We start from the raw sequence: 26657 nt of genomic DNA on the forward strand, positions 1-26657 counted from the left end.
AAAGAATTAAAAAAAAAGATTTGAAGAAACTGGAGATGTGTTTGAGAAGCCCAGGTCCAGCAGACCCTGCAAGACAACTGCTCAGGAGGAACGTTTGTTGGTTAGAAAATCCAAAGCAAGCCCCTCTTCCACTGCAGCAGAGCTCCAACAGGCCTGGTCACCTCAAGTCCCTGTGTCAACTAGAATAGTTTGTAGGATTCTGTCTCGAAATGGCCTCCATGGTCGAATCGGTGCCCAGAAACCAGCACTAAACAAAAGGCAAACAAAAAAACCGTGTGGCATTTGCAAAGTCCCATAGCCTGCTTAACCCCTTCACCCCCAAGGGTGGTTTGCACGTTAATGACCGGGCCAATTTTTACAATTCTGACCACTGTTCATTTATGAGGTTATAACTCTGGAACGCTTCAACGGATCTTGGCGATTCTGACATTGTTTTCTCGTGACATATTGTACTTCATGATAGTGGTAAAATTTCTTTGATATTACCTGCGTTTATTTTAAAAAAAAATGGAAATTTGGCGAAAATTTTGAAAATTTTGCAATTTTCCAACTTTGAATTTTTATGCCCTTAAATCACAGAGATATGTCACACAAAATACTTAATAAGTAACATTTCCCACATGTCTACTTTACATCAGCACAATTTTGGAACCAAAATTTTTTTTTGTTAGGGAGTTATAAGGGTTAAAATTGACCAGCAATTTCTCATTTTTACAACACCATTTTTTTTTAGGGACCACATCTCATTTGAAGTCATTTTGAGGGGTCTATATGATAGAAAATACCCAAGTGTGACACCATTCTAAAAACTGCACCCCTCAAGGTGCTCAAAACCATATTCAAGAAGTTTATTAACCCTTCTGGTGCTTCACAGGAATTTTTGGAATGTTTAAATAAAAATGAACATTTAAGTTTTTTTCACAAAAAATTTATTTCAGCTCCAATTTGTTTTATTTTACCAAGGGTAACAGGAGAAAATGGACCCCAAAAGTTGTTGTACAATTTGTCCTGAGTACGCCGATACCCCATATGTGGGGGTAAACCACTGTTTGTGCGCATGACCGAGCTTGGAAGCGAAGGAGCGCCATTTGACTTTTCAATGCAAAATTGACAGGAATTGAGATGGGACGTCATGTTGCGTTTGGAGAGCCACTGATGTGCCTAAACATTGAAACCCCCCACAAGTGACACCATTTTGGAAAGTAGACCACCTAAGGAACTTATCTAGAGGTGTGGTGAGCACTTTGACCCACCAAGTGCTTCACAAAAGTTTATAATGCAGAACCGTAAAAATAAAAAATCACATTTTTTCAAAAAAATTATTTTTCGCCCCCAATTTTTTATTTTCCCAAGGGTAAGAGAAGAAATTGGACCCCAAAAGTTGTTGTACAATTCGTCCTGAGTACGCTGATACCCCATATGTGGGGGTAAACCACTGTTTGGGCGCATGGGAGAGCTCGGAAGGGAAGTAGCACCGTTTGACTTTTCAATGCAAAATTGACAGGAATTGAGATGGGACGCCATGTTGCGTTTGGAGAGCCACTGATGTGCTTAAACATTGAAACCCCCCACAAGTGACACCATTTTGTAAAGTAGACCCCCTAAGGAACTTATCTAGATGTGTTTTGAGCGCTTTGACCCACCAAGGGCTTCACAGAAGTTAATAATGCAGAGCCGTAAAAATAAAACAAAAATTTTTTCCCACAAAAATTATTTTTTTAGCCCCCAGTTTTGTATTTTCCCGAGGGTAGCAGGAGAAATTGGACCCCAAAATTTGTTGTCCAAGTTGTCCTGAGTGCGATGATACACCATATGTGGGGAGAACCACTGTTTGGGCGCATGGGAGGGCTCGGAAAGGAAGGAGTGCCATTTGGAATGCAGGCTTAGATGGAATGGTCTGCAGGCGTCACATTGCGTTTGCAGAGCCCCTAATGTACCTAAACAGTAGAAACCCCCCACAAGTGACACCATGTTGGAAAGTAGACCCCCTAAGGAACTTATCTAGATGTGTGGTGAGCGCTTTGACCCACCAAGGGCTTCACAGAAGTTTATAATGCAGAGCCGTAAAAATAAAACTAAAATTTTTTCCCACAAAAATTATTTTTCAGCCCCCAGTTTTGTATTTTCCCGAGGGTAACAGGAGAAATTGGACCCCAAAAGTTGTTGTCCAATTTGTCCTGAGTGCGCTGATACCCCATATGTGGGGGGAACCACCGTTTGGATGCATGGGAGGGCTCTGAAGGGAAGGAGCGCCATTTGGAATGCAGACTTAGATGGAATGGTCTGCAGGCGTCACATTGCGTTTGCAGAGCCCCTAATGTACCTAAACAGTAGAAACCCCCCACAAGTGACACCATGTTGGAAAGTAGACCCCCTAAGGAACTTATCTAGATGTGTGGTGAGCGCTTTGACCCACCAAGGGCTTCACAGAAGTTTATAATGCAGAGCCGTAAAAATAAAACTAAAATTTTTTCCCACAAAAATTATTTTTCAGCCCCCAGTTTTGTATTTTCCCGAGGGTAACAGGAGAAATTGGACCCGAAAACTTGTTGTCCAATTTGTCCTGAGTGCGCTGATACCCCATATGTGGGGGGAACCACCGTTTGGATGCATGGGAGGGCTCGGAAGGGAAGGAGCGCCATTTGGAATGCAGACTTAGATGGAATGGTCTGCAGGCGTCACATTGCGTTTGCAGAGCCCCTAATGTACCTAAACAGTAGAAACCCCCCACAAGTGACACCATGTTGGAAAGTAGACCCCCTAAGGAACTTATCTAGATGTGTGGTGAGTGCTTTGACCCACCAAGGGCTTCACAGAAGTTTATAATGCAGAGCCGTAAAAATAAAACTAAAATTTTTTCCCACAAAAATTATTTTTCAGCCCCCAGTTTTGTATTTTCCCGAGGGTAACAGGAGAAATTGGACCCCAAAAGTTGTTGTCCAATTTGTCCTGAGTGCGCTGATACCCCATATGTGGGGGGAACCACCGTTTGGATCCATGGGAGGGCTCGGAAGGGAAGGAGCGCCATTTGGAATGCAGACTTAGATGGAATGGTCTGCAGGCGTCACATTGCGTTTGCAGAGCCCCTACTGTACCTAAACAGTAGAAGCCCCGCACAAGTGACCCCATTTTGGAAACTAGACCCCCCAAGGAACTTATCTAGATGTGTTGTAAGAACTTTGAACCCCCAGGTGTTTCACTACAGTTTATAACGCAGAGCCGTGAAAATAAAAAATATTTTTTTTTTCCCACAAAAATTATTTTTTAGCCTCCAGTTTTGTATTTTCCCAGGGGTAACAGGAGAAATTGGACCCCAAAGGTTGTTGTCCTATTTGTCTCGAGTACGCTGCTACCCCATATGTTGGGGTAAACCCCTGTTTGGGCACACGGGAAAGCTCGGAAGGGAAGGAGCACTGTTTTACTTTTTCAACGCAGAATTGGCTGGAATTGAGATCGGACGCCATGTCGCGTTTGGAGAGCCCCTGATGTGCCGAAACAGTGGAAACCCCCCAATTATAACTGAAACCCTAATCCAAACACACCCCTAACCCTAATCCCAACAGTAACCCTAACCACACCTCTAACCCTGACACACCCCTAACCCTAATCCCAACCCTATTCCCAACCGTAAATGTAATCTAAACCCTAACCGTAACTTTAGCCCCAACCCTAACCCTAACTTTAGCCCCAACCCTAACTGTAGCCTTAACCCTAGCTCCAACCCTAGCCCTAATGGGAAAATGGAAATAAATACATTTTTTTTATTTTTCCCTAACTAAGGGGGTGATGAAGGGGGGTTTCATTTACTTTTATAGCGAGTTTTTTAGCGGATTTTTATGATTGGCAGCCGTCACACACTGAAAGACGCTTTTCATTGCAAAAAATATTTTTTGCGTTACCACATTTTGAGAGCTATAAATTTTCCATATTTTGGTCCATAGAGTCATGTGAGGTCTTGTTTTTTGCGGGACGAGTTGACGTTTTTATTGGTAACATTTTCGGACATGTGACAGTTTTTGATCGCTTTTTATTCCGATTTTTGTGAGGCAGAATGACTAAAAACCAGCTATTCATGAATTTCTTTTGGGGGAGGCGTTTATACCGTTCCGCGTTTGGTAAAATTGATAAAGCAGTTTTATTCTTCGGGTCAGTACGATTACAGTGATACCTCATTTATATTATTTTTTTATGTTTTGGCGCTTTTATATGATAAAAACTATTTTATGGAAAAAATAATTATTTTTACATCGCTTTATTCTCAGGACTATAACTTTTTTATTTTTTTGCTGATCATGCTGTATGGTGGCTCGTTATTTGCGGGACAAGATGACGCTTTCAGCGGTACCATGGTTATTTATATCTGTCTTTTTGATCGCGTGTTATTCCACTTTTTGTTCGGCGGTATGATAATAAAGCGTTGTTTTTTGCCTCGTTTTTTTTTTTTTCTCTTACGGTGTTTACTGAAGGGGTTAACTAGTGGGCCAGTTTTATAGGTCGGGTCGTTACGGATGCGGCGATACTAAATACGTGTACTTTTATTGTTTTTTTTATTTTATTTAGATAAAGAAATGTATTTATGGGAATAATATTTTTTTTTTTTTCATTATTTTGGAATATTTTTTTTTTTATTTTTTTTTTTTACACATTTGGAAAAATTTTTTTTTACTTTTTTACTTTGCCCCAGGGGGGGACAATACAGATCGGTGATCTGCCAGTTTGCATAGCATTCTGACAGATCACCGATCTGAGAGAAGTGCAGGCTGCTTCACAGTGCCTGCTCTGAGCAGGCTTCTGTGAAGCCACCTCCCTCCCTGCAGGACCCGGATCCGCGGCCATCTTGGATCCGGGTCTGGAGCAGGCAGGGAGGGAGGTAAGACCCTCGCAGCAACGCGATCACATCGCGTTGCTGCGGGGGGCTCAGGGAAGCCCGCAGGGAGCCCCCTCCCTGCGCGATGCTTCCCTGCACCGCCGGCACATCGCGATCATGTTTGATCGCGGTGTGCCGGGGGTTAATGTGCCGGGAGCGGTCCGTGACCGCTCCTGGAACATAGTGCCGGATGTCAGCTGCGATAGGCAGCTGACACCCGGCCGCGATCGGCCGCGCTCCCCCCGTGAGCGCCGCCGATCGCGCTGGACGTACTATCCCGTCCGTGGTCATGGGGGCCCACCCCACCTCGACGGGATAGTACGTCCGATGTCAGGAAGGGGTTAACAGATGAATGCTGGAAAAGTGGCAGAAGGTGGATTTCTCTGATGAATCTTCAGTAGAATTACACCACAGTCACTGCAAACACTGCAGGAGACCTACTGGAGCCTGTATGGATCAAAAATACACCCAGAAAACAGTTCAATTTGGTGGTGGAAAGATCATGGTCTGGGGTTACATTCAGTATGGGGTGTGTGAAACATTTGCAAGGTGGAAGGCAATATCAATAGCCTAAAATATCAAGAGGTATTAGCTACCTCTTATATTCCAAATCATAAAAGGGGTCAAATTCTGCAGCAGGATGGTGCTCATTCTCATACAATACATCCATCTCTACAACAAAGTTGCTCCAAACAAAAAGATCAAGGTGCTCAAGGACTGGCCAGCCCAGTCACCAGACATGAACATCATTGAGCATGTTTGGGGTAGGATGAAAGAGGAAGCTTGGAAGAGAAAACCAAAGAATCTAGATGAACTCTGGGAGGCATGTAAGACTACATTCTTTTCTATTCCTGATGACTTAATTAATAACTTGTATGAATCATTGTTGAACCGCATTGATGCAGTCCTTCAAGCTCATGGAAGTCACACAAAATATTAAATATGACTAATAGCACCGCAACTTCATTCACCAATGTTATGCAAAATATATTTGTATTTTAAGTTAATTATTTGTTTGAATATCACATTACTTTCTGTGGGCGACAAACCTTTTGTCTTGCCAAAATCTGACCATTCTGTGTCCACTAACTGATCAATATTTCTGCATTGATGCCAATTTATTTTCTTAACCTAAACCACATTTGAGAGGGTTTCAGCTTTCAAAAGAATAATTTATACAACCAATGGATGAATTTAACATCAGGTTATAAGCTTTTATTTACATAACATGGATAAGCAACATAACTTCTGTTAGGGAGTGTAATAGGGACCGATAGGTCTTCGACTACACCCAATCCAGCAGATGGACACCCAACCAGGAGTGTTCACATTTACACATACGAGGGCCTTAGGCTAGGTTCACATTGCGTTAGGGCAATCCGTTTAGCGCTAGCGCTTGCGGATTGCGCTAACGCAATGTTTTTGTAGGGGCCGCATTTAGGGGTCGCGCTAACGTCCCCGCTCTCGCAGATCCCCGATCTGCGAGAGCGGGGAACGGACCTCGGGCGCGCCGCGGACGCTGCAAGCAGCGTCCGAGGCGCGCTACAAAAGAACGGCACATCGCTAGCGCGAGCCGAAAAAGGCACGCGCTAGTGATGCGCTACAGGCGAAATTTACATTGCTGTCAATGGGTGCGCTAACGGACCCGTTGCACGGCGTTAATTGCGACATTTTCGCCGTGCAACGCTGTCCGTTAGCGATCACCCACTAACGCAATGTGAACCTAGCCTTACACCACAGAAGTGGCATAAATTTCACGAGTGTAGAAATAGTATAATACGGATTGACAGGTCTTCCACTACACCCAATACAGCAGATGGACACCCAACCAGGAGTGTTCACATTCCCAAAAATTATTGGCAGACACCACCAAAGTGGCATCAATTTCACCACAGTAGAAATAGTATACCAAGGACCGATAGGTCTTCCACTACACCCAATCCAGCAGATGGAAACCCAACCAGGAGTGTTCACATTTAAACAAATGAGAGCCTTACACCACAGAAGTGGCATAAATTTCACTAGCGTAGAAATCGTATATTACGGACTGACAGGTCTTCCACTACACCCAATCCAGCAGATGGACACCCAACCAGGAGTGTTCACATTTACAAAAATTACTGGCAGGCACCACAAAAGTGGCATAAATTTCACCATAGTAGACATAGTATAATAGGGAACGATATGTCTTCCACTACATCCAATCCAGCAGATGGACACCCAACCAGGAGTGTTCACCTTTAAACAAATGAGGGCCTTAGACCACAGAATTGTCAAATTTCATGAAAATAGAAATAGTATAATAGGAACTGACAGGTCTTCCACTACACCCAATCCAGCAGATGGACACCCAACCAGGAGTGTTCAAATTTCCACAAATTACTGGCAGACACCTCAAAAGTGGCATCAATTTCACCATAGTACAAATAGTATAATAGGGAATGATATGTCTTCCACTACATCCAATCCAGCAAATGGACACCCAACCAGTAGTGTTCACATTTAAACAAATGAGGGCCTTACACCATAGAAGTGTCATAAATTTCATGAAAGTAGAAATAGTATAATAGGAACTGACAGGTCTTCCACTACACCCAATCCAGCAGATGGACACCCAACCAGGAGTGTTGATATTTCCAAAAATTACTGGCAGACACCACAAAAGCGGCATCAATTTCACCACAGTAGAAATAGTATAGTAGGGAACATGTCTTACACTACACCCAATCCAGCAGATGGACACCCAACCGGGAGTGTTCACATTTCCAAAAATTACTGGCAGACACTACAAAAGTGGCATCAATTTCACCATAGTAGAAATAGTATAATAGGGAACGATATGTCTTCCACTACACCAAATCCAGCAGATGGACACCCAACCAGGAGTGTTCACATTTAAACAAATGAGGGCCTTACACCACAGAAGTGGCATAAATTTCACGAGAGTAGAAATAGTATAATAGGAACTGACAGGTCTTCTACTACACCCAATCCAGCAGATGGACACCCAACCAGGAGTGTTCACATTTCCAAAAATTATTGGCAGACACCACAAAAGTGCCATCAATTTCATCACAGTATAAATAATATAATAGGGACCAACAGGTCTTCCACTACACCCTATCCAGCAGATTGACACCCATTCAGGAGTATTCACATTTAAACAAATGAGGGCCTTACACCACAGAAGCGTCATCAATTTCACCATGGTAGATATAGCATAATATGGACTGACAGGTCTTCCACTACAGCCAATACATCAGTTGGACACCCAACCAGGAGTGTCCACATTTCCATAAATTACTGGCAGACACCACAAAAGTGGCATCAATTTCACCACAGTAGAAATAGTATAATAGGGAACGGTCGGTCTTGCACTACACCCAAGCTAGCAGATGGACACCCAAATAGGAGTGTTCACATTTAAATAAATGAGGGCCTTACACCACAGAAGTATCATAAATTTGACGAGAGTAGAAATAGTATAATAGGAGCTGACAGGTCTTCCACTACACCGAATCCAGCAGATGGTCAACCAAGCAGGAGTGTTCACATTTCAACAAATGGGGGCCTTACACTACAGAAGTGGCATAAATTTCACGAGAGTAGAAATAGTATACTAGGGACTGACAGGTCTTCTACTACACCCAATCCAGCAGATGGACACCCAACCAGGAGTGTTCACATTTGCAAAAATTAGTAGCAGACCCCACAAACGTGGCATCAATTTCACCACAGTAGAAATAGTATAATAGGGACCGATAGGTCTTCCACTACGCCCAATACAACAGATGGACACCCAACCAGGAGTGTTCACATTTCCAAAAATTACTGGCAGACACCACAAAATTGGCATCAATTTTACCACAGTACAAATTTTATAATAAGGATCGATAGGTCTTCTACTGCACCCAATACAAAATGGACACCCAACCAGGAGTGTTCACATTTTAAAAAATGAGGGCCTGACACTACCTTAGTGGAATACCTGTCACGAGAATAGAAATACTATAATGTGGACCACTACAGCAAACCCAGCCGATGTAGACCAAGCATGACTGTTCACATTTCCACTAATTTGTGTTAACTTCAGCAGCAGAAGCAGCAGCCACAGCAGGCACAGAAGCCACACTATAGATATCACAGAGTGCAGTTATGTGACATTAATGCATCACACTAAAAAATGCAATATCACCTAGTCTGTACAGTCTGCAATTGGGGTGAAAAAGTCCTTGGAGATGCATGACTTGTTCATCTTTATGAAAGTTAGGTGGACTGCACTTTCAGGGGACAGCCGGATGTGTTTATCTTTCAGGACAACACCAGCAGCGCCGAAGACACATTCTGAGAGGTTGCTGGCTGCTGGGCACAATAAAATCTCCAAGGTGTGTGAGGCAAGCTCAGGCCACTCATCCATTTTGGAAGAACAATATGTGAAAGGGTCCAAACCCTCCCTGATGATATAGATATTCAGTTCTAGATACTCCTGCACCATCCTCTTTGTCATGCCAGAGGCGGCAGACTGTTATGCCGGAGGTGGCACGTACCATGAGTGGACCCACTGGAACGTGATACCGAACCTCCCCCGAGTGAGAGCACCAGATTGGACCAACCCCTATACAGGGATAGTTTTGGAGCAAGCTCAGGGGCCTCAAGTACCACAGATGCCAGGACCAGGGGTCGGCTCGAGGATAGCGAACAGAGATGGGACTGGGACGCGGGAAGAGAGATATAGCCACATGGGTAAGGAGCAGGATAAGTAACCACAAAAAGGAAGGAAACAGGGCAAGGGAGACCAAAGAGAAGAAGGTCAACCGACTAATGAGGAGACTGAGAAGATGGTAACAGGTTCCAGGAGGACACAGGGCAGAGCCAGACACTGAAAAGGTAACAGGGAGGCAAGGGGTTAAGACACAGAGATACTGGGCAAGAAGAAACAGGGAGGCAAGGGGTTAAGACACAGAGATCAGTATCAGTATGGACATAAGCAAGGAGCAGAGGGACAGGCCTGGTAATGGGAGAGAAACTCAACAATCAGGCGCCTCCACAAGGGGAGGGCGGCCTGAAATACCTAATGCCAGCCCCCTATTGGCCCGGCAATACTGCCGGGTCAGATCACAATGCTGGATAAAGGGGAGGAATGTGCGCATGCTCGATCCCTAAGATGCATATGGGAAGAGACAGAGCGCGGCTGGCAGCAGGGAGGAAATGCGCCGACGCACCGGAGCAGGCACGCGCCGGGAGCAAGACCTGAGAGAAGCCCGCAACAGTGCGGGAGCAACGAAGGAGGAGGAGGAATCGGCGAGCGCGGCGCCGACAGCAACAGCCCCGGGACAGATGAGCATGGTGCTAACACTCTCCATTCCTTCACCAAGTATAAGACTTAGACTCTGTTGTGCTGATGGACAAGCTGGTCTTAAAATAAGTGTCAAAGGACTCACAGAAATTGCTTCTTCCACTTACACCACTGCTGCTGCTGCAAATTTTTTGGCATTGACGAATTGACGTGCCGGAGTTTGGAAGTCTAGAGCTGCAATGCGAACTGTGTGCTTCACTGCTGTCTTGCAGAAAAGCTCTCATAAGGATGGGTAAAACCATGTTTTGATACTCCAGCATTAGCGGGTCCCTTTCCAGGGCTGGAAGCATCTGGCAAAATTTGGTTTTATAATGTGGATCTAACAGAGTGGCAACCCAGTAGTCAGTAGTATTCCTAATCATAACTATACGGTGATCATGTTGCAGATAGTGCAGTAAGAAGGCACTCATATGTAAGGCTCTACCATGAGGTCCAAGCCTATGCTGTGTTGATAGCTGGGTAACAATGAGGCTCATTTCCTCCATCCCCTCCCTCCAACCATGAACAACAGAGAGGAGAGGATTATCCTCTTCGTTTGACAGTTGCTCGCCCATCACCTCTTCCTCCTCTATTTGTTCCTTGAATCTTGCACCTTCGATAACAGTTTGTCTGTTATCAGCAGCCCCCCTCGATCGCAGTAATCCACCCTCCCTTGGTACCCATCTCTGTGATGACAGTTGAACTTAGAGACAATGTTATCCCTTCCAAATCCTCGTCTGCTTCCTCCTCTTCTTCTGGGACCACCATCTCCTCCCGCAGGCTATTCAAAGTCTGCTCCAGCATATACAGTAGATGAGCGGAATAGTGATGCTGATGATGGCGTCGTCAACGCTAACCATCATAGTTGCCATTTTGAAACTGTGCAAAAGGGCTCAGTTTCATAAAAATTCTAAGGCCGATAGGAAGCATTCAGCGGGTTTCACTTTCAAAGTGTTGTCCAAGAATATCAGGCTAAAAACATCTTTGGTGAAGTTGGGTCCGAAATTAATTGGCTCGTATGAGATTCTGGATGTAATAAATCCAGTTGCCTTTATATTAAAGCTTCCATAGTCCCTTTGTGTTCCCAATGTTTTTCACAAATCCCTGTTAAAAAAGTTTGTTCTTTTTGTGTTGTCTGTCTCTTCCCCTTCTCCTCCAATCTCAGTTGATGGAGGTTTGGAGTACGAGGTGCGGAGGATCGTGGATTCTCAGAGGGTCCGAAATTCCCTCCAATATCTTGCTCCCTCGGTGAAGGCTGATAGTTTGGTTGCAGTTTTTCACCGTAGGTGTCCTGGGAAACCTGGGGTCCGGTGGCCCTCCCTTGAAGAGGGGGTACTGTCACGATTCCTCTTTTTAGAGTTTCTGGGACTCAGTGATGACAGCTCTGTCATCCTATCCTGTGTTGGGGCATGCTGAGCTGTCGGTGCTTTGATTGACAGCTTGGTTGACCTATCTGAGACTGGAAGGTGCCAAGATTTCCATAGATGCTCCCTGTTCTTAGTAACTGCCCTGCTATTTATATGAGCTGTCTGGCCCAGATCACTATCAGTCAAAGGCTTGTTCTAAGCCTGTGCTCTCTAGTGTGTGTTCGCCTGATCCCTGTGATGTAAGTTCTAATCTTTTGCTGCTGATCTTTGGACCGTGTTCTGACTACCCATTTATTATTGCCCCTTGGCATCTGATATTTTGCTGCTGACCTTTGGACAATGTTCAAGCTATCTGTTTGTTTTTGCCCCTTTGCATCTGATATTCTACTGCTGACCTTTTGGACCATGTTCTGACTACCCGTTCGTTATTGCCCCTTTACTTATCCGCTATTTCTCTGGTATTTTGACCCTGGCATATGACCTGATGTACAACTTCATATTTTCCCTTGGTTTACTATATGCTCTGTTGTTAATGACCCCGGAATGTCTGACTTCACTGATTCACAGCCTGTCCATGGGTTGTGACTTGCGTCACACCACTACAGCTGACCCAGCAGATGGAGACCCAATCAGGAGTCTTCAAATTTAAAATAATTAGGGGCAGACACCACCAAAGTGGCATCAATTTCACCAGAGAAGAAATAGTATAATGGGGAGCAAGATCTCTTCCTCTGCAGCCAACATAGCAGATGGAAACCCAATTAGGAGACTTTAAATTTCAAAAAATTATGGCTTGACACTAACAAAGTGGCATCAATGTCACAAGAGTAGAAATAGTTTAATAGGGATTGATACGTCTTCTTCTACAGTCAACCCAACAGATGGAGACCAACCAGGACTGTTCACATTTCCACAACATAGTGTTAACATCTTCAGCAGTAGCAACAGGAGGCTCAGAAGCCTCAATAAAGATATCACAGACTGCAATTACGCGAGATCAATGCAGTACACTAAAAACTACAACATCAACTAGTCTGTACAGTCTGCGATAGGGGTGCAAAAGTCTTTGGAGATCCATGACTTGTTCATCTTGATGAAAGATAGGCGGTCTATACTTTCTGGGGACAACTAGCTGCACTTATATGCCAGGACACCACCAGCACCACTGAAGACACATTCTGAGAGAACGCTTGCTGCCAGGCATGATAAAACCTCCAAGGCGTGAGAGGCGAGCTCAGGCCACGCATCCATTTTTCAAGATCAAACTGTGAAAGGGTCCAAACCCTCCCTGATGGTATTTATATTGGTGTCAGGACTCTGAACATTTTTTATTACCTTTTGTGCACTACTGCCCTTTTCCAAGATGGCGTCTTTGGTCTCATGTGCACTGTGTCTTCCTGCTATAAAACTCCACCCCAGCCTTCAGTTTGTGCTAGAGTATTCTGCCTTGCATCCAGCTCCTGACCTCTGGTTACTCCCTGGCTATATACCTGCTCCTGTGAACCTGTGGGGTTATCCTGCTACTCTGCTCTGAGTTCCTGCTGCATACACCAGTTCCAGTAATCCTCCTTCATCTGCTGCTCGTGTTTACTTCCATCTGCATTTGCTGGACATGTAAGCTGTTTGCTGCTCTGCAAGGACCTGAGACTATTACCCAGGCCTCCCTGGTTGAGCTAAGATATTATTTGAACTGCCTTATAAGCATATCTATCTGTGTTTTGGACTAAGCAAGGACTTATTCGTGTCAAGTATCCTCAAGAATAATTGTGCTTCATAGACTTTCTGCGTGATTGCATTTTCCTCTGAAGTTTCCTATAGACTGCTAAGCTGCATTTAATATTTACTCCAAGTGTTGTGGACTTGAGTCTCTCTCTGCACCTGTTTGAATCACCGTGTGATAATATAAACTTTACCACTTATAAAACTGTGTCCTGTAGTTGTCTTGTTCCACGCAAAGAGTCTCCTGAGTTATCCCCTATAATTATTACAATTGGGTTGTAGATATCCTGCACCATCTTCTTCATTCATTCACTATGTATCGGGCTTAGACTCTGTTGTGCTGGAGCAAAAAATGTGTCAAAGTTCTTGCAGAAATTGCTTCTGCCACTCACCCTACTGCTGCTGCAGCTAATGTTTGGCGCTGACAAATTGATGTTCCGGAGGTTGGAAGTCTAGAGCTGCAATGCACACGCTCTACCTCACTTATGTCTTGGGGGAAACCTCTCTTACTGTTGTGTAAAAGTGAGTTTCTATACTCCAGCATTCACGCTGGATGCTGTCCAGGGAGGGAAGCACCTGGCCAAATTTACTCTAATAACGTGGATCTAACAGAGTGGCAACCCACTAGTCAGCATTATTTCAAATCATAACTATACGGGGATCATGTTGCAGAAAGAAGGCACTCAGGTAGTCCAAACCTATGGTGTGTTGGTGGCTGGGAATCACTGATGCTTGTTTCCTCCATCCCTTTTGCCAACTACGAACAAGAGACAGGGGATGATTATCTTCTTCATCTCCTGACAGTTGCTCGCCCATCACCTCTGATATACTGCATCAGGGCTCATTGCTGCTGCCACAGTCACTACAACATGTGCAGAGTGGATGCGAACGGCAGAAGTGAGAACACAGCTTCCATGCTTTCTGCAGCAGCTCACCCAGGCCAGGATAGTGGCAGAGATAACGCTGTACTAGCAGGTTGAGGACATCAACCATGCAAGGCACGTGTGTGAGCTTGCCTCGACATAGTGCTGCCACCAGGTTTGCACCGTTTTGGACATGAACTTCCCTGAATGCAGGTTCAGCAGAGACATCCATTGCTCAAACTCTTGGTTGGGTGTCCATCTGTTTGGTTGGCTGTAGTGGAAGTGATGTCACTCCCTATTATACTATTTCTACTGTGGTGAAATTACTTCCACTTTATTGGTGTCTGCCACTATTTTTTTGGAAATGTGTACACTCCTGGTTGGGTGTCCATCTATCTGCTGGGTTGGCTGTAGTGGAAGATGTGTCAGTCTGTATTATGCTATTTATACTCTCGTGAAATCGATGCCACTTCAGTGGTGTCAGGCCCTCATTTTTTTTAAATTTGAAGACTCCTGGTTGGGTGTCCATCTAATGCAGGGGTGGGGAACCTTCGGCACGTGGACCGCATGTGGCCAGCAGTGGCTTTTCATGGGGCCCGCGGGAAGGTCCCCGGAGTCCGCAATGTCCGGGAGGCAGCTACCGGCCCTTAACTCCAAGAGCACAGCAAGCAGCATTCATCACAGAACTCTGCCTGCTCTGCACATGAATGATGTCATTGGGGTGGGCGGGGGTTAGCAACAGGCTGGGCATGGTTAGCACTGGGGTGGGTGGGGTTAGCGCCAAATGCTCTCCCATCTTCCTGTCCCAGAAGAGGAGCTGCTGCCAGAGAGTGCAGAGTGATCTTGGTGCTGGCAGCTCTGTGTCTGCAGGTGATCTGTGTCCCTCAGCTATGTGCCCACTGTGATCTCTGTGGCCCCCTGCTATGTGCCCCAATATGATCTCTTTACTCCCCCAACTATAAGCCACCTGTTGTCTGTGTCTCCCAGCTATGTACCCCCATGTCATCTCTGTGCCCCTCCTGTGATCTCTGTGCCCCTCAGCTATGTGCCCACTGTGATCTCTGTGCTCCCCGCTCTGTGCCCCAATATGATCTCTTTGTTCCCCCAACTATAAGCCCGTGTAATCTATGTTCCCCAAGTCATCTCTGTGCCTCTCCTGTGATCCCTGTGATCTTTGTGCCCCCCTGCTATGTGCCCCAATATTATCTCTTTTCTCCCCCAACTATAAGCCCACTGTTATCTCTTTGCCTCCCATGTAATCTCTGTGCCCTCCTGTGATCCCTGTGCCCCCAGCTATATGCTCCCCTGTGATCTCTGTGCCCCCCAGCTATGTGCATCTCTGTGATCTCTGTGGCTCTCAGCTTTGTGCCTCCTTTGATCCCTGTGCCCCCCTGCTATGTACCCCCTGTGATTTTTGTGCTCCCATGTGATCTGTGCCCTTTGTGATCTCTGTCCCCTCCAGCTATGTGCCCCTCTGTGATCTCTGTACCCCCAGCTATGTGCCCTCCTTTGATCTTTGTGCACCCCCCCATGATTTATGTGACCTTTTGTGATCTTCGTGCCACCCCTGGAAAAGCAGCTGTGAGAAGCAACATGATCAGCATCACCTAACATCACAGCTGCACCAAAGAGAAGCAGCTCCAGCCGTCACATTAAGGGTGAGTTACCGTAATTAATTGTTTGACTATATATACCAGGGTAATTTTCAAGGTGATCATTTTTATGTGGCCCCCGGATGATGGTAGAAATTTCCAAATAGCCCCCGGCTGGAAAAAGGTTCCCCACCCCTAATCTAATGGATTGCTGTAGTGGAAGAGATGTCACTCCCTATTATACTATTTAATTTTTGGTGTCTGCCACTATTTTTCGGAAATGTGTACACTCCTGGTTGGGTGTCCATCTGTTGGGTTGGCTGTAGTGGAAGTTGTCAGTCTCTATTATACTATTTCTACTCCAGTGAAATTTATGCCACCTTGGTAGTGTCTGAAACTAATTTTTAGAAATTTGGAAACTTCTGGTTTGGTGTCTATATGCTGAGTTGTCTGTAGTGGAAGACATTTCGGGCCCTATTACACGATTTCTAGTATCATTAAATTTATGCCACTTTGGTGGTGTCTGAAACTAATATTTGGTATGTGTACACTCCTGTTTGAGTGTCAATAGGCTGGGTTAGCTGTAATGGAAGATATGTCGGTCCCTATTACACTATTTCTACTGTCGGGAAATTCATGCCACTTTGGTGGTGTCTGCCACAAATTTTTGGATATGTGTACACTCCTGGTCGAATGTCCATCTGCTGGGTTGGCTGTAGTGGAAGATGTGTCAGTCCCTATTACACTATTTTTACTCTTGTGAAATGTATGCCACTTTGGTGGTCTCTGCCACTATTTTTTGGAAATGTGAACACTTCTGGTTGGGTATCAATCTGCTTAGTTTGCTGTAGTGATTTCACTCCTTATTATACTATTTCTACTTTGGTGAAATTATTGCCACGTTTTTGGTGTCTGCCATTAATTTTTGTAAATGCGTAGACTCCTGGTTGGGTCTCCTTCATGTGTGTTGCCTGTAGTAGTAGGCCTCTGAGACCAATGGGCCTCCATCACCTTTGAGTCAACTACCCGCGTTACTAGCCTTAGACTTTTCTGACAATAGTAGTCTGTGAAACTAATATTTGTGCCACTTGAGTGTGGCTGAGCATCAAAGCAGGTTGAGCTGTTGCATGTGGTATTACGGCTCCCAGCACAGCAGGCCTACACTGATCTCTCACCCACCTTGTCTTAATTTGATGTTCAATTAAAAGCTTTTGGGCCCATTTGAATATGTTGTGCATGAGTTTGATTTTGCCTCCCATTGACTTGAAAGGGGTTTGACTATGTTCAGTGAATATTCGACAAATAAATCTGCAAATATTTCAAATTTGGCAATCGTAATTCAAACCGAACATTGAAATATTTACTCATCTCTAATCACAATATGAAGAAATTTAATTTGGTCTTTGGCATTAGGGTCCGGGTGTAACTTAAACCTCTGAACCCAACATGCCTCAAAGATTGTGGGAACCCTGCACACTAGTGATGAATGGCTGGAGTGACCTTCTTTTCTTTTGTACCTACATCACTGCTTGAAGTATGAGACTGATGGATTAAGAACTATATTAGATTTTATATTTGTTAAAATGTCATGCTATCTGCATTGCTTAATGAGAAATGGCCATCTCATGATGTACTGTAAAGTAACAGTACACAGCTTGATCACTTATGTATTAATATACAGTGTATTTCCATTATTATGGATAGGAGTAAAATCATCAAACACTACTGTGATCCTCATATTACCTTTGTGAGTGGTAGTTGAGTAGGCAGTGTTACCCCTTCCTTTGAAAGAAGTTTCTTTTCATCTTCAGTCAGAAATAATTCACCACAAGTCCCAGAAATCCGACCACTTGATGGGAAGCTAGGCTGCTGCTTTGAGAAAATCATTGCAAATTAAAACAGTGAGGTGAAAAGCATTAACATGCAAATAATATAACATTTTGGTTAAGCAAATGTCTGCTTTTAAATTAATGTAAAGCTTACCAAATCCAAGTTATTTGATAGCAAAAGATCTTTTACAGTCAGGGAATATGATATATCTCTGCCCTCAGAATTAATTTTCATATTGTCCTCCCTACAAGGCTGTCCTGTCCACAAGTCTAAAAAGGAAGATATGGAGTTAAAATTGTAACTATCCATCTAATGATAAATTCATGCAGCTATGTCCTTTATCTGTACAGGAGCATTGTAAGAAGACCCTATAACATACTGCAAAGAAAATAGAATAAATAGATATTTGATGCCATTACTTTCAAAAGTCCTTTAAATCTCACTAATTAATCGTATTTAAACTATTTGAGAAAACTTACAGACAAGAGATTCTTGACATTGCCCAACAAGGACAAATATGCATTGAATTACATTCCAGTGACAATTATTCTATATTTTTGTTTATCTTTCTAAAATTAAACACTATTTTATTAATGAAAAATTTTCAAATTATACGTAAAGCAGCGGATGGCTTACTTGCATATTTTGTTTGCAAATGAGCAACGTCTTTACTACTAAATAGGTCATTTTTTTAGGATGACCAACAATTACCAGAGCTTAGAAATTTCATCCCATTAAAATAGTGAACACCACAATGGCTCAGTGGTTTGCACTGTTAAAGGTGTCATCTGGGACTTTGATTATTTTTTTGGCATGGGGCTAGCTAAAAACAAACAGGCTGGTAGTTTCTAACACTTTGCCTGCTCTGTCCGGCGCAGATCTCTGCTAGCCAAAGCAGTCTCAAAGCAGTCATGGACAGCTGAGGCTCCCAGTGATTTCATGTAAACAGAGTTGCGTCTTCTCTTATGCTCTGCTCTGCTGATGGGGTGTCTCTTCCGATGTCATGCTGATTGAAAGTTATCTACTCACTGCCTAGCTACAGGACGCTGGCTATCAATCAGCAGGATCTCTGCAGCGATGCCCCATCAACAGAGTAGTGAGGAAAAGGAAGAGCTGCTCTATTGACATGAGGCCAACTGAAACTGCAGAACTGCCATCAGGCGCGGTCTGTAAGCTGGCAGACATCAGTGCCACTTGGGTAGTAGGTTTGGATGACACTTGAGTTTCCTGCATATAGTTTGTATATTTACTCTATTTTTGGGGGAATATTTTGGCTTCCTTTCATAGTCCAAAATTATTGTAATAATTAAGAAATTGGAATTGCTGTGAGTGCCTGAAGAATTACTTTTGCAACTTATCCTGATTTTAACAATGTGAATGGTTACTTCCCCCTTCCCCTAAAAGGTGCTGTATAGACACACCTTAAAACTGGATAGCAATATTGTTTCCTTCCTTTTGCTCCTGAAGTTGACTGAAGAAGAATGTATATAAAATGGCACCAAAAATTCAGATACTGTTTAAAGCATAACAGTTGTTTTAATTGTTATTTCATAAAGCAATAGTACACATGAAAATATGCAACTTGGTAATACATCTTATCAGATAAATCTGCTTCTTTCTTTGCCTAAATTGAACAGTCGTTATCAAAATGCTCAATTCTGAGGTAAAATCTGTATTCAGTGAAGACAGACTTTCCCATTATATTATTATTATTATTATTTATTTATATAGAACCATTAATTCCATGGTGCTGTACATGAGAAAGGGGTTACAAACAGAGTTTGTTCCCGCCTTTCACCGCTGCATGCTGCCGCTTCCGTTCCTATAGATGGTGTGGTTCAGGACCTGCGATGACGTCGCTGTCTTGTGATTGGTCGCGTGACCGCTCATGTGACCGCTCATGCGACCAATCACAAGCCGCAACGTCATCGAAGGTCCTAAACTACACCGGCATCTATAGGAACGGACGCCGCTGGCCGCTGAGGAGATTGGCTGTCGCAGAGGGTGAGTATAACCACTTTTTAATTTTTTTATTATTTTTAAACATTCTGTCTTTTACTATAGATGCTGCATAAGCTACAGATTGCTTGGAAAACTTTAGCATTCTGCAAGCTAATTACGTTTGCAGAATGCTAAAAAAAACCACGAAAAAAACGGAAAAAAAACGCAAAAAAAAATGCGGATTTCTTGCAGAAAATTTCCGGTTTTCTTCAGGAAATTTCTGCAAGAAATCCGGACGTGTGCACATTCCCTTACAGATATCATTTACAGTAAACACGTTTACAGTGACAGACTGGTACAGAGGGGAGAGAGGACCCTGTCCTTGCGGACTAACATTATAGAGATAGGAGATGGCAGTTGCTACTGATAAGATTTGTCTAGATAGGAGGAGGAGAAGGAGGGAGTGTGTTTCTATCGTACAAAGTGATGCCATACATGCAAGATGTGGCATCTCTTTCGGATTGATGGAACACTGACCCTCTGAGATCCCCACAACCACACCACTGCTTTAACATAGTGTTAAAGAAGTATTTGAATATGTTATATTTCCTTTTTAAATACAATACTGCAAAGCTAAATTTTTATTACACTCCTCAAAATGTAAATTGAACTTTAAGAAGGCAAGCCATAGGTTATGCAAATTTAGGAAGTAGCAAGCATCACTGTAATCTGCAAATTGTTAAATTTTCAAGTACCCATCTCCAGTCTGTGGATCTTGGGAGGGGCATAAAAGTCATATCAAAAGTATATTTTTAGCCATATGGAACCTCAAAAATCTGATAAAATCCTGTGGGATGGTAGTGTGATGCCTCCTGTTCATTGATGTGGCAGTTATTGCCACTTGTCGCCAACTGAGTGGGAAAGAATCCTTGAACTGAGAGACCTTGGATTAAACTCAAGCACATCGCTACATGTTTGCACAACAGTGAACTACAAACGTGCAGCTCAAGTGTTCCTTTGACCTCATGCTACAGCTTTCAAAGGCTATCATTGTGCTGAGAAAGAAAGCATGGAGGCTATTATGAACGTCTATCCTCTTGAGTGAGTCTTGGATTTGACTTTGTAACAATGATAGCTGAAGATTAGTCTGGAGGCCATGTAGGCAATGTGCTGAAGAGGTCTTCACAAGAGAACATCTCACTGGTCCTATTTCCAGAGATTATGGTGCGTGGTGGCCAGGGCTGCCACTAGGAATTTCGGGGCCCCATATTGGCAAACTTTTTGGGCCCCCTTGAGACTCCGCCCAGGCTCCACCCCAGCTCCGCCTTCACTGTTATGACCTGGTGGTTAGGAGCACCTGGAATGACCTGATGGTTAGGAGCACCTGGAATGACCTGATGGTTAAACTAGACGACAGGACAAGCTCTGGGGAGTGGGATCTCTGCTGACCGCAACCTCTAATCCCATCACACACACTAGAAATAGCCGTGGAGCGCACCTAGCTCTCCCTAGACGCCTCTTCACAGCCTAAGAGCTAACCACCCCTAAAGATAGAAAATAAAGCCTACCTTGCCTCAGAGAAATTCCCCAAAGGAAAAGGCAGCCCCCCACAAATATTGACTGTGAGTTAAGAGGAAAGTCACAAACACAGGAATGAAACAGGTTTCAGCAAAGGAGGCCAGACTTACTAAATAGACTGAGGATAGGAAAGGGATCTATGCGGTCAGCACAAAAAAACTACAAAAGTCCACGCAGAGTGTGCAAAAAGACCCCCGCACCGACTCACGGTGCGGAGGTGCCACTCTGCACCCCAGAGCTTCCAGCTAGCAAGGCAATATCATGTTAGCAAGCTGGACTAGAACTTAGCAAGTACTAATAAATATATTCAGTACACAATGAACAACAAATGAACTAGCAGGGACTTAGCTTCTGCTGGAGTAGACAGGTCATCAGAAAGATCCGAGAGAGATCTGAACCAGTACTGATACATTGACAGCTGGCATGAAGTAACGATCTGAGTGGAGTTAAATAGAGAAGCCAGCCGAGCCGCAAACGAGGGCAGCTGATGAAGCAACCTCAGAACCAGCAGTTCCACTCACAGCCACCAGAGGGAGTCCACGGACAGAACTCACCGAAGTACCATTCATGACCACAGGAGGGAGTTCGAGAACGGAATTCACAACACTTCACCCTTCGAACCTTCCACAGTCCCACTGCTCACTCTTGGAAAAACTCAACTTCTCCACCACGTCCTCATCAATCAGATATTAACAGTTCCCATCAAACACCAGATCACATACATAGCCAGCAGCTTTTGTTCTGGCCAAAAGAAGCCACCACCACAACACGGTAGACTCATTTGGCCCAGACCCTACTCTACTCTAACCTATGAAATATAAATATATTTTTATATATTTTTCTTTAAGGGAGTGAGTCACATACATTTTTTTAAAATGACCATTAATACAACATACAAGGGACAAATGCCATCACATGATCAGACCACATATTACCACCACCTAGTGACCTATAATACCACATACAAGGGGAAAATGCCATCACACCATGACCAGCCCACATATTACCACCACATAGTGACTGAATACTACAATAATGATCATTAATAAAAAAAGCACACAATACTAAGTGACATTATACACAGGAACTCTGTATTTACTGTCAGTGTACAGGTTATACAGTGATCACTGGTGACATTATACACAGGAGCTCTGTATACAGTGTCAGTGTACAGATAATAAAGTGATCACTGGTGACATTATACACAGGAGCTCTGTACAGAGTATACAGTGTATAATATCAATGTACAGGTAACACACTACTCACCAGTGACGTCTCTAGCTGAAGTCCTTCATCTGTAAGATATCAAGCAGGAACGCGGGATGCAGTGACGGACAGGAGGCAGAGTAAAGATTAACAGGTTTATTTACATGGGAGATACTCCACGCAGGGAGGTAAAGAGTTAATGGTATTAGAGGCACAGTGAGATGCAACATTTCAAACACAACAATTAGGAAACAAGAGTATATGGTTTTTCTCACACTGCAGCTCCTACTGCGCACTAAATAGCGCCGGTAACGGTGGGCGCAGTGCCTTCTCCTGGAGCGTACTGTAGTCGCTGGTTTCATCTTCTGGCGGCAGTGGTCAGTCTCTGGTATCTTCCACTGGGCCTAGTCCATGTACTAATGTGGCTATTAAAGGCACAGGCGACAGTCCAGTGCGAGCCCAACATGGCTCATTAACTATCTCAAATGCGGGGGTAGTCAGGTAACAGATGCTCAGGATAACTATTCTCTCCCCACGTCAGGGTACAAGTCTCAGTCTCTTGTGTGATCTCGTTTGAGGGCAACGTGTGTGCGGTACTCACTGTCATGTTGTGTACAGCACCTGGTACTCTCCGGTTATCACTAGGCACACAACGCATATCCCACTCTCCCTGGTCCCTGCCGTTGGTGGCAGGCGACGATTTTTTCTTTGGCGCTGGTGCTTCCAACTGGAGCACTCCTCCCAATTTCTGCTGCGGCACCCGTCTCGGCTCCGCTCTGTGTGCACGGCTCTGCACACCTTGGTTTTGCACAGCTCTGCTTCACTCTCCACAGCTCTGCGGCCGTCTCTCTCTTGCATACTACTGTGCACACCTGCCTCTGCAGGTGATGGGGCTCCCTCTATGCAGCCTGTTACAGTGCCAGTACTCTCTGAGGGCAAGGGAGACCGCGCACACCACTCACTGCTCTGCGCGCTGCTCTGGCCCACAACTCTCCTCTTGTGTGCACTTTCTCCTCTCTGGCTGCGTGCCCTTTTCTGCCTCTCCCTGCCTCCCTGGGTCTGCAGGAAGGTCCCTCTCACTCAGGCTTCCCTCAGGCCATAGGGGAAGGTCCGCCTCCTCAAAGCTGTCCCCTGGGAACAGAGGATGCAGCCTTTCAAGTTCCGGACCCGGCATGCAGGCACCCGAGGTCTGGTCTTTCTCCTTACACTCCCCCACTCTTTTAACTCACCATTCCACGGGCGAGGATTCGTTGTCCTCCACGTTGCTTGTCTGAATGCCGACAGCTGCTCACAATTTCGAAACTCCTCCTACCTTTCTGGCTCCATCTTCTCCCAGTCAGGCCTGTAGAGGTCACTCCAACCTTCATATGAAGTGGTAGGGAATGGGGATTCATCCAATACCTCTGCAACATCAGTCACTTTCACACCTTTCTTCTTTCTCTTTTTCTTCTTAGCTTCACTGCTAGCAGACGTTTGTGCAGACAGTTTGTCCTTCTCTTTGTCTTCATCAGAAACCTTAGGGACTTCTTGCTCAGACTCCTCAGTCTGTGGACTCAGTACTGGCAGTTCTTCTCCAAAGCACCCCCTCTCTTTGACAGGTGAATTCCGGTAAGAACTGGAAATGGATGAATTAAGATCATACAGACCGGACCCTTCATTTTCTGCGCTGGGCTCTATGGGTGTCACTTCCCATTGCTTTTCAGCCACACTCTCTGTCTCACACAGCTGCTTCACCTATTCCATCCAGCTAGGATCCCTCGGGCTGACGGGCGGCAAACTCTCCACTTTGGTAAACGAAGCAAGTGGTTCTTCCTCCTCACAATCTGAATCTGTAGGAGTGTGCGTTTCTGGAATACTTGGCACTTTCTCCCCTTCTTCGGGAACTTGTCGTAGGCAAGGTAGCGATACACTTTGGTGGTGAACTACTTGGGTGGACGTCTCTCCTTTCCCTTGGGGCTGAGTCTCACAGACAGAACTTTCGGATCCAAGTTGGAATTTTACCAGACTCGCCTCCACGCGCCTGACCAACGTGGACTTCTCACTGTAAACAGACGACATCTTCTCCACCTCTTCTCGGTGTGCAACGTCGTGACTCTATCTGGCTCTGGGTGCGGCTGCTCTCTTCTCACCATACCATTTCTACCTGGGGCGACATTCTCTCCAACTCGCAGGACCTTTGGAGGAGTGAGCGGATCTTTGCTATTGTTTTACTCGGGTAGGGCTATTTTTGGACAGGTGCCCCACTTCTCCACACATCCAACACCTGCTTCTGGGCCTGTCTGGTGGGCACCTCAGTCTGGATTGTTGACCTCTCTGAGAGGCATACCTCCTTTCCTTTCCTTTCACTCTTCATTCCACGAACTAGGAGCAAATCTTGGGACAACTGCTAAGGTGCTTCTGATGCTCCACACCTCCCCTCTTACTTCTTCTGCCTTTAGCAATGAGTTACCTCGGGGTAGGATGTTGTACTCCAGGATAGCAGCAAGGGATTCTTCCAGGTCGTTGACTTCTTCCCAAATTCTCCTCACAGGACCACTTCGGCTCTTCCTGTTCGGGTACTCTGCAATACCGGACTATCCCTGTCAAGGCTGCAACCCCCTGCTCCTGCTCACCTATGTGCACCTCTGCCCCTATTACTGCAAAAGTCATGTGCAGGTTAACTCGCAGGCGCTCGCGCAAAGCCCGCCCAACCAACGTGTCTATCAGACCCGTCACAAACTGGTCTCGCAGCACTATGTCAGGGGGCCCTAGGCATATGCCATCCTTCAAAATTGTAATGTGTAGGTCCTGTATCGCATTCATGTACTGCGTCACAGTTTCCCCCTCTTTGAATATGCCTAAATAAGCATGTGTGTAATTCTCCTACGTCCGTGGTGTCGCCATGCGTCTCCTCAAGTATCTGCAGTACTCTGTCAAAGGTGTCTCGCTCATGGGAAGGTCGTAACATAACAGAGGTCCTCGCCTCTCCGTCCAGAGCCATCAGGGCAATCTCTGCCTCCATTATGGGATCCATGGGATACATCCTCAAGATACCCCTAACTCGCTCAGTCCAGTGTCACAGTAGAATATTGCCTCCTGCATACTTAGGGAGGGTATTCAATATTGTCCCCAACGGTATGGTGGCTCTGGTGTGCTCCTGACCACTTGGTCTGCCACCCCCGTGTCCATAGACTGCATCCTGCTGACAAGTGTAAGATATCAAGCAGGAACGCGGGATGCAGTTACCAATGGGAGGCAGAGCAAGGGTTAACAGGTTTATTTGCAGGGGAGATACTCCACGCAGGGAGGTAAAGCGTTAATGGTATTAAAGGCACTGTGAGATGCAACAGTTCAAACACAACAGTTAGGAAACAAGAGTATATGGTAGTTCTCTCACTGCAGCTCGTGCTGCGCACTAAATAGCACCGGCAATGGCGGGTGAAGTGCCTTCTCCTGTAGTCGCTGGTTCCATCTTCTGGCTGCAGTGGTCGGTCTCCGGTATCTTCCACTGGGCCTAGTCCATATACTAATGTGGCTATTACAGGCATGGGCCACAGTCTGCTGCGAGCCCAACGTGGCTCAGTAATTATCTCAAATGGGTGTAGTCAGGTAGCAGATGGTCAGGACAACTATTCTCTCCCCACATCAGGGTGCAAGTCTCAGTCCCTTGTGTGATCTCTCTTGGGGGCAACATATGTGCGGTACTCACGGTCACATCGTGTACAGCACCTGGTACTCTCTGGCTATCACTAGGCACACACCACACATCATGGTCTCCTTGGTCCCCGCTGTTGGCGGCAGGCAATGCTGATCTCTTTGGCGCTGGTGCTTCCGACCCGAGCACTCCTCTCTATGTCTGCTGCAGCACCCGTCTCAGCTCCACACTGTGTGCATGGCTCTGCACACCTTGGTTCTACACAGCTCTGCTCCACTCTGCATTGCTCTGCAGCAGTCTCTCTCTCTTGTGTGCTACTGTGCACGCCTTGTGATGGGGCCCAGTCTATGCGGCCTGCTACAGTGCCAGTAATGTCTGAGGGCAAGGGAGACTGAGCACGACACTCACTGCTCTGCACACTGCTCTGATCTGGCCCACAATGCTTCCCACTATGTGCCTCCTGATCCTCCCACTCATTATATTTACATGCCCCTTCCGGCCCAATTCATTGTCATGTCTTCTTTCTGCCACCCTCTATTCATTATTAACAGCTCTACCCCCACATTCAATCCATCATTTACTCCCCCATCCTTGAAATTCATTATTATTTGCTCTCTCCCGATCATCATTTGTTCTCCCACCCCACCTTCAATTAAGTTGCTGTTCCTCTTCCCTCACTCTCAATTCATCATTTGAAGTCACCCATCCTCTCCCCCACTTCATCA

The 26657-nt window shown here is 45.2% G+C and overlaps 1 protein-coding gene across 1 annotated transcript in view; it reads right to left on the minus strand.

Moving 5' to 3' along the window:
- LOC143766098 (cyclic AMP-responsive element-binding protein 3-like protein 3) overlaps positions 1 to 26657 on the minus strand; it is a 333158-nt gene that overhangs the window by 218996 nt on the left and 87505 nt on the right. Inside the window, exons 4-5 of the mRNA XM_077253493.1 lie at positions 17727 to 17842; positions 17487 to 17612 (exon numbers count right to left, since the gene is read on the minus strand). Coding sequence (XP_077109608.1) covers positions 17487 to 17612; positions 17727 to 17842 — 242 coding nt within the window. The remainder of the gene's footprint in view (positions 1 to 17486; positions 17613 to 17726; positions 17843 to 26657) is intronic.

Source organism: Ranitomeya variabilis, chromosome 1 (assembly GCF_051348905.1).
Source record: "Ranitomeya variabilis isolate aRanVar5 chromosome 1, aRanVar5.hap1, whole genome shotgun sequence".
Lineage (NCBI taxonomy): Eukaryota > Metazoa > Chordata > Amphibia > Anura > Dendrobatidae > Ranitomeya > Ranitomeya variabilis.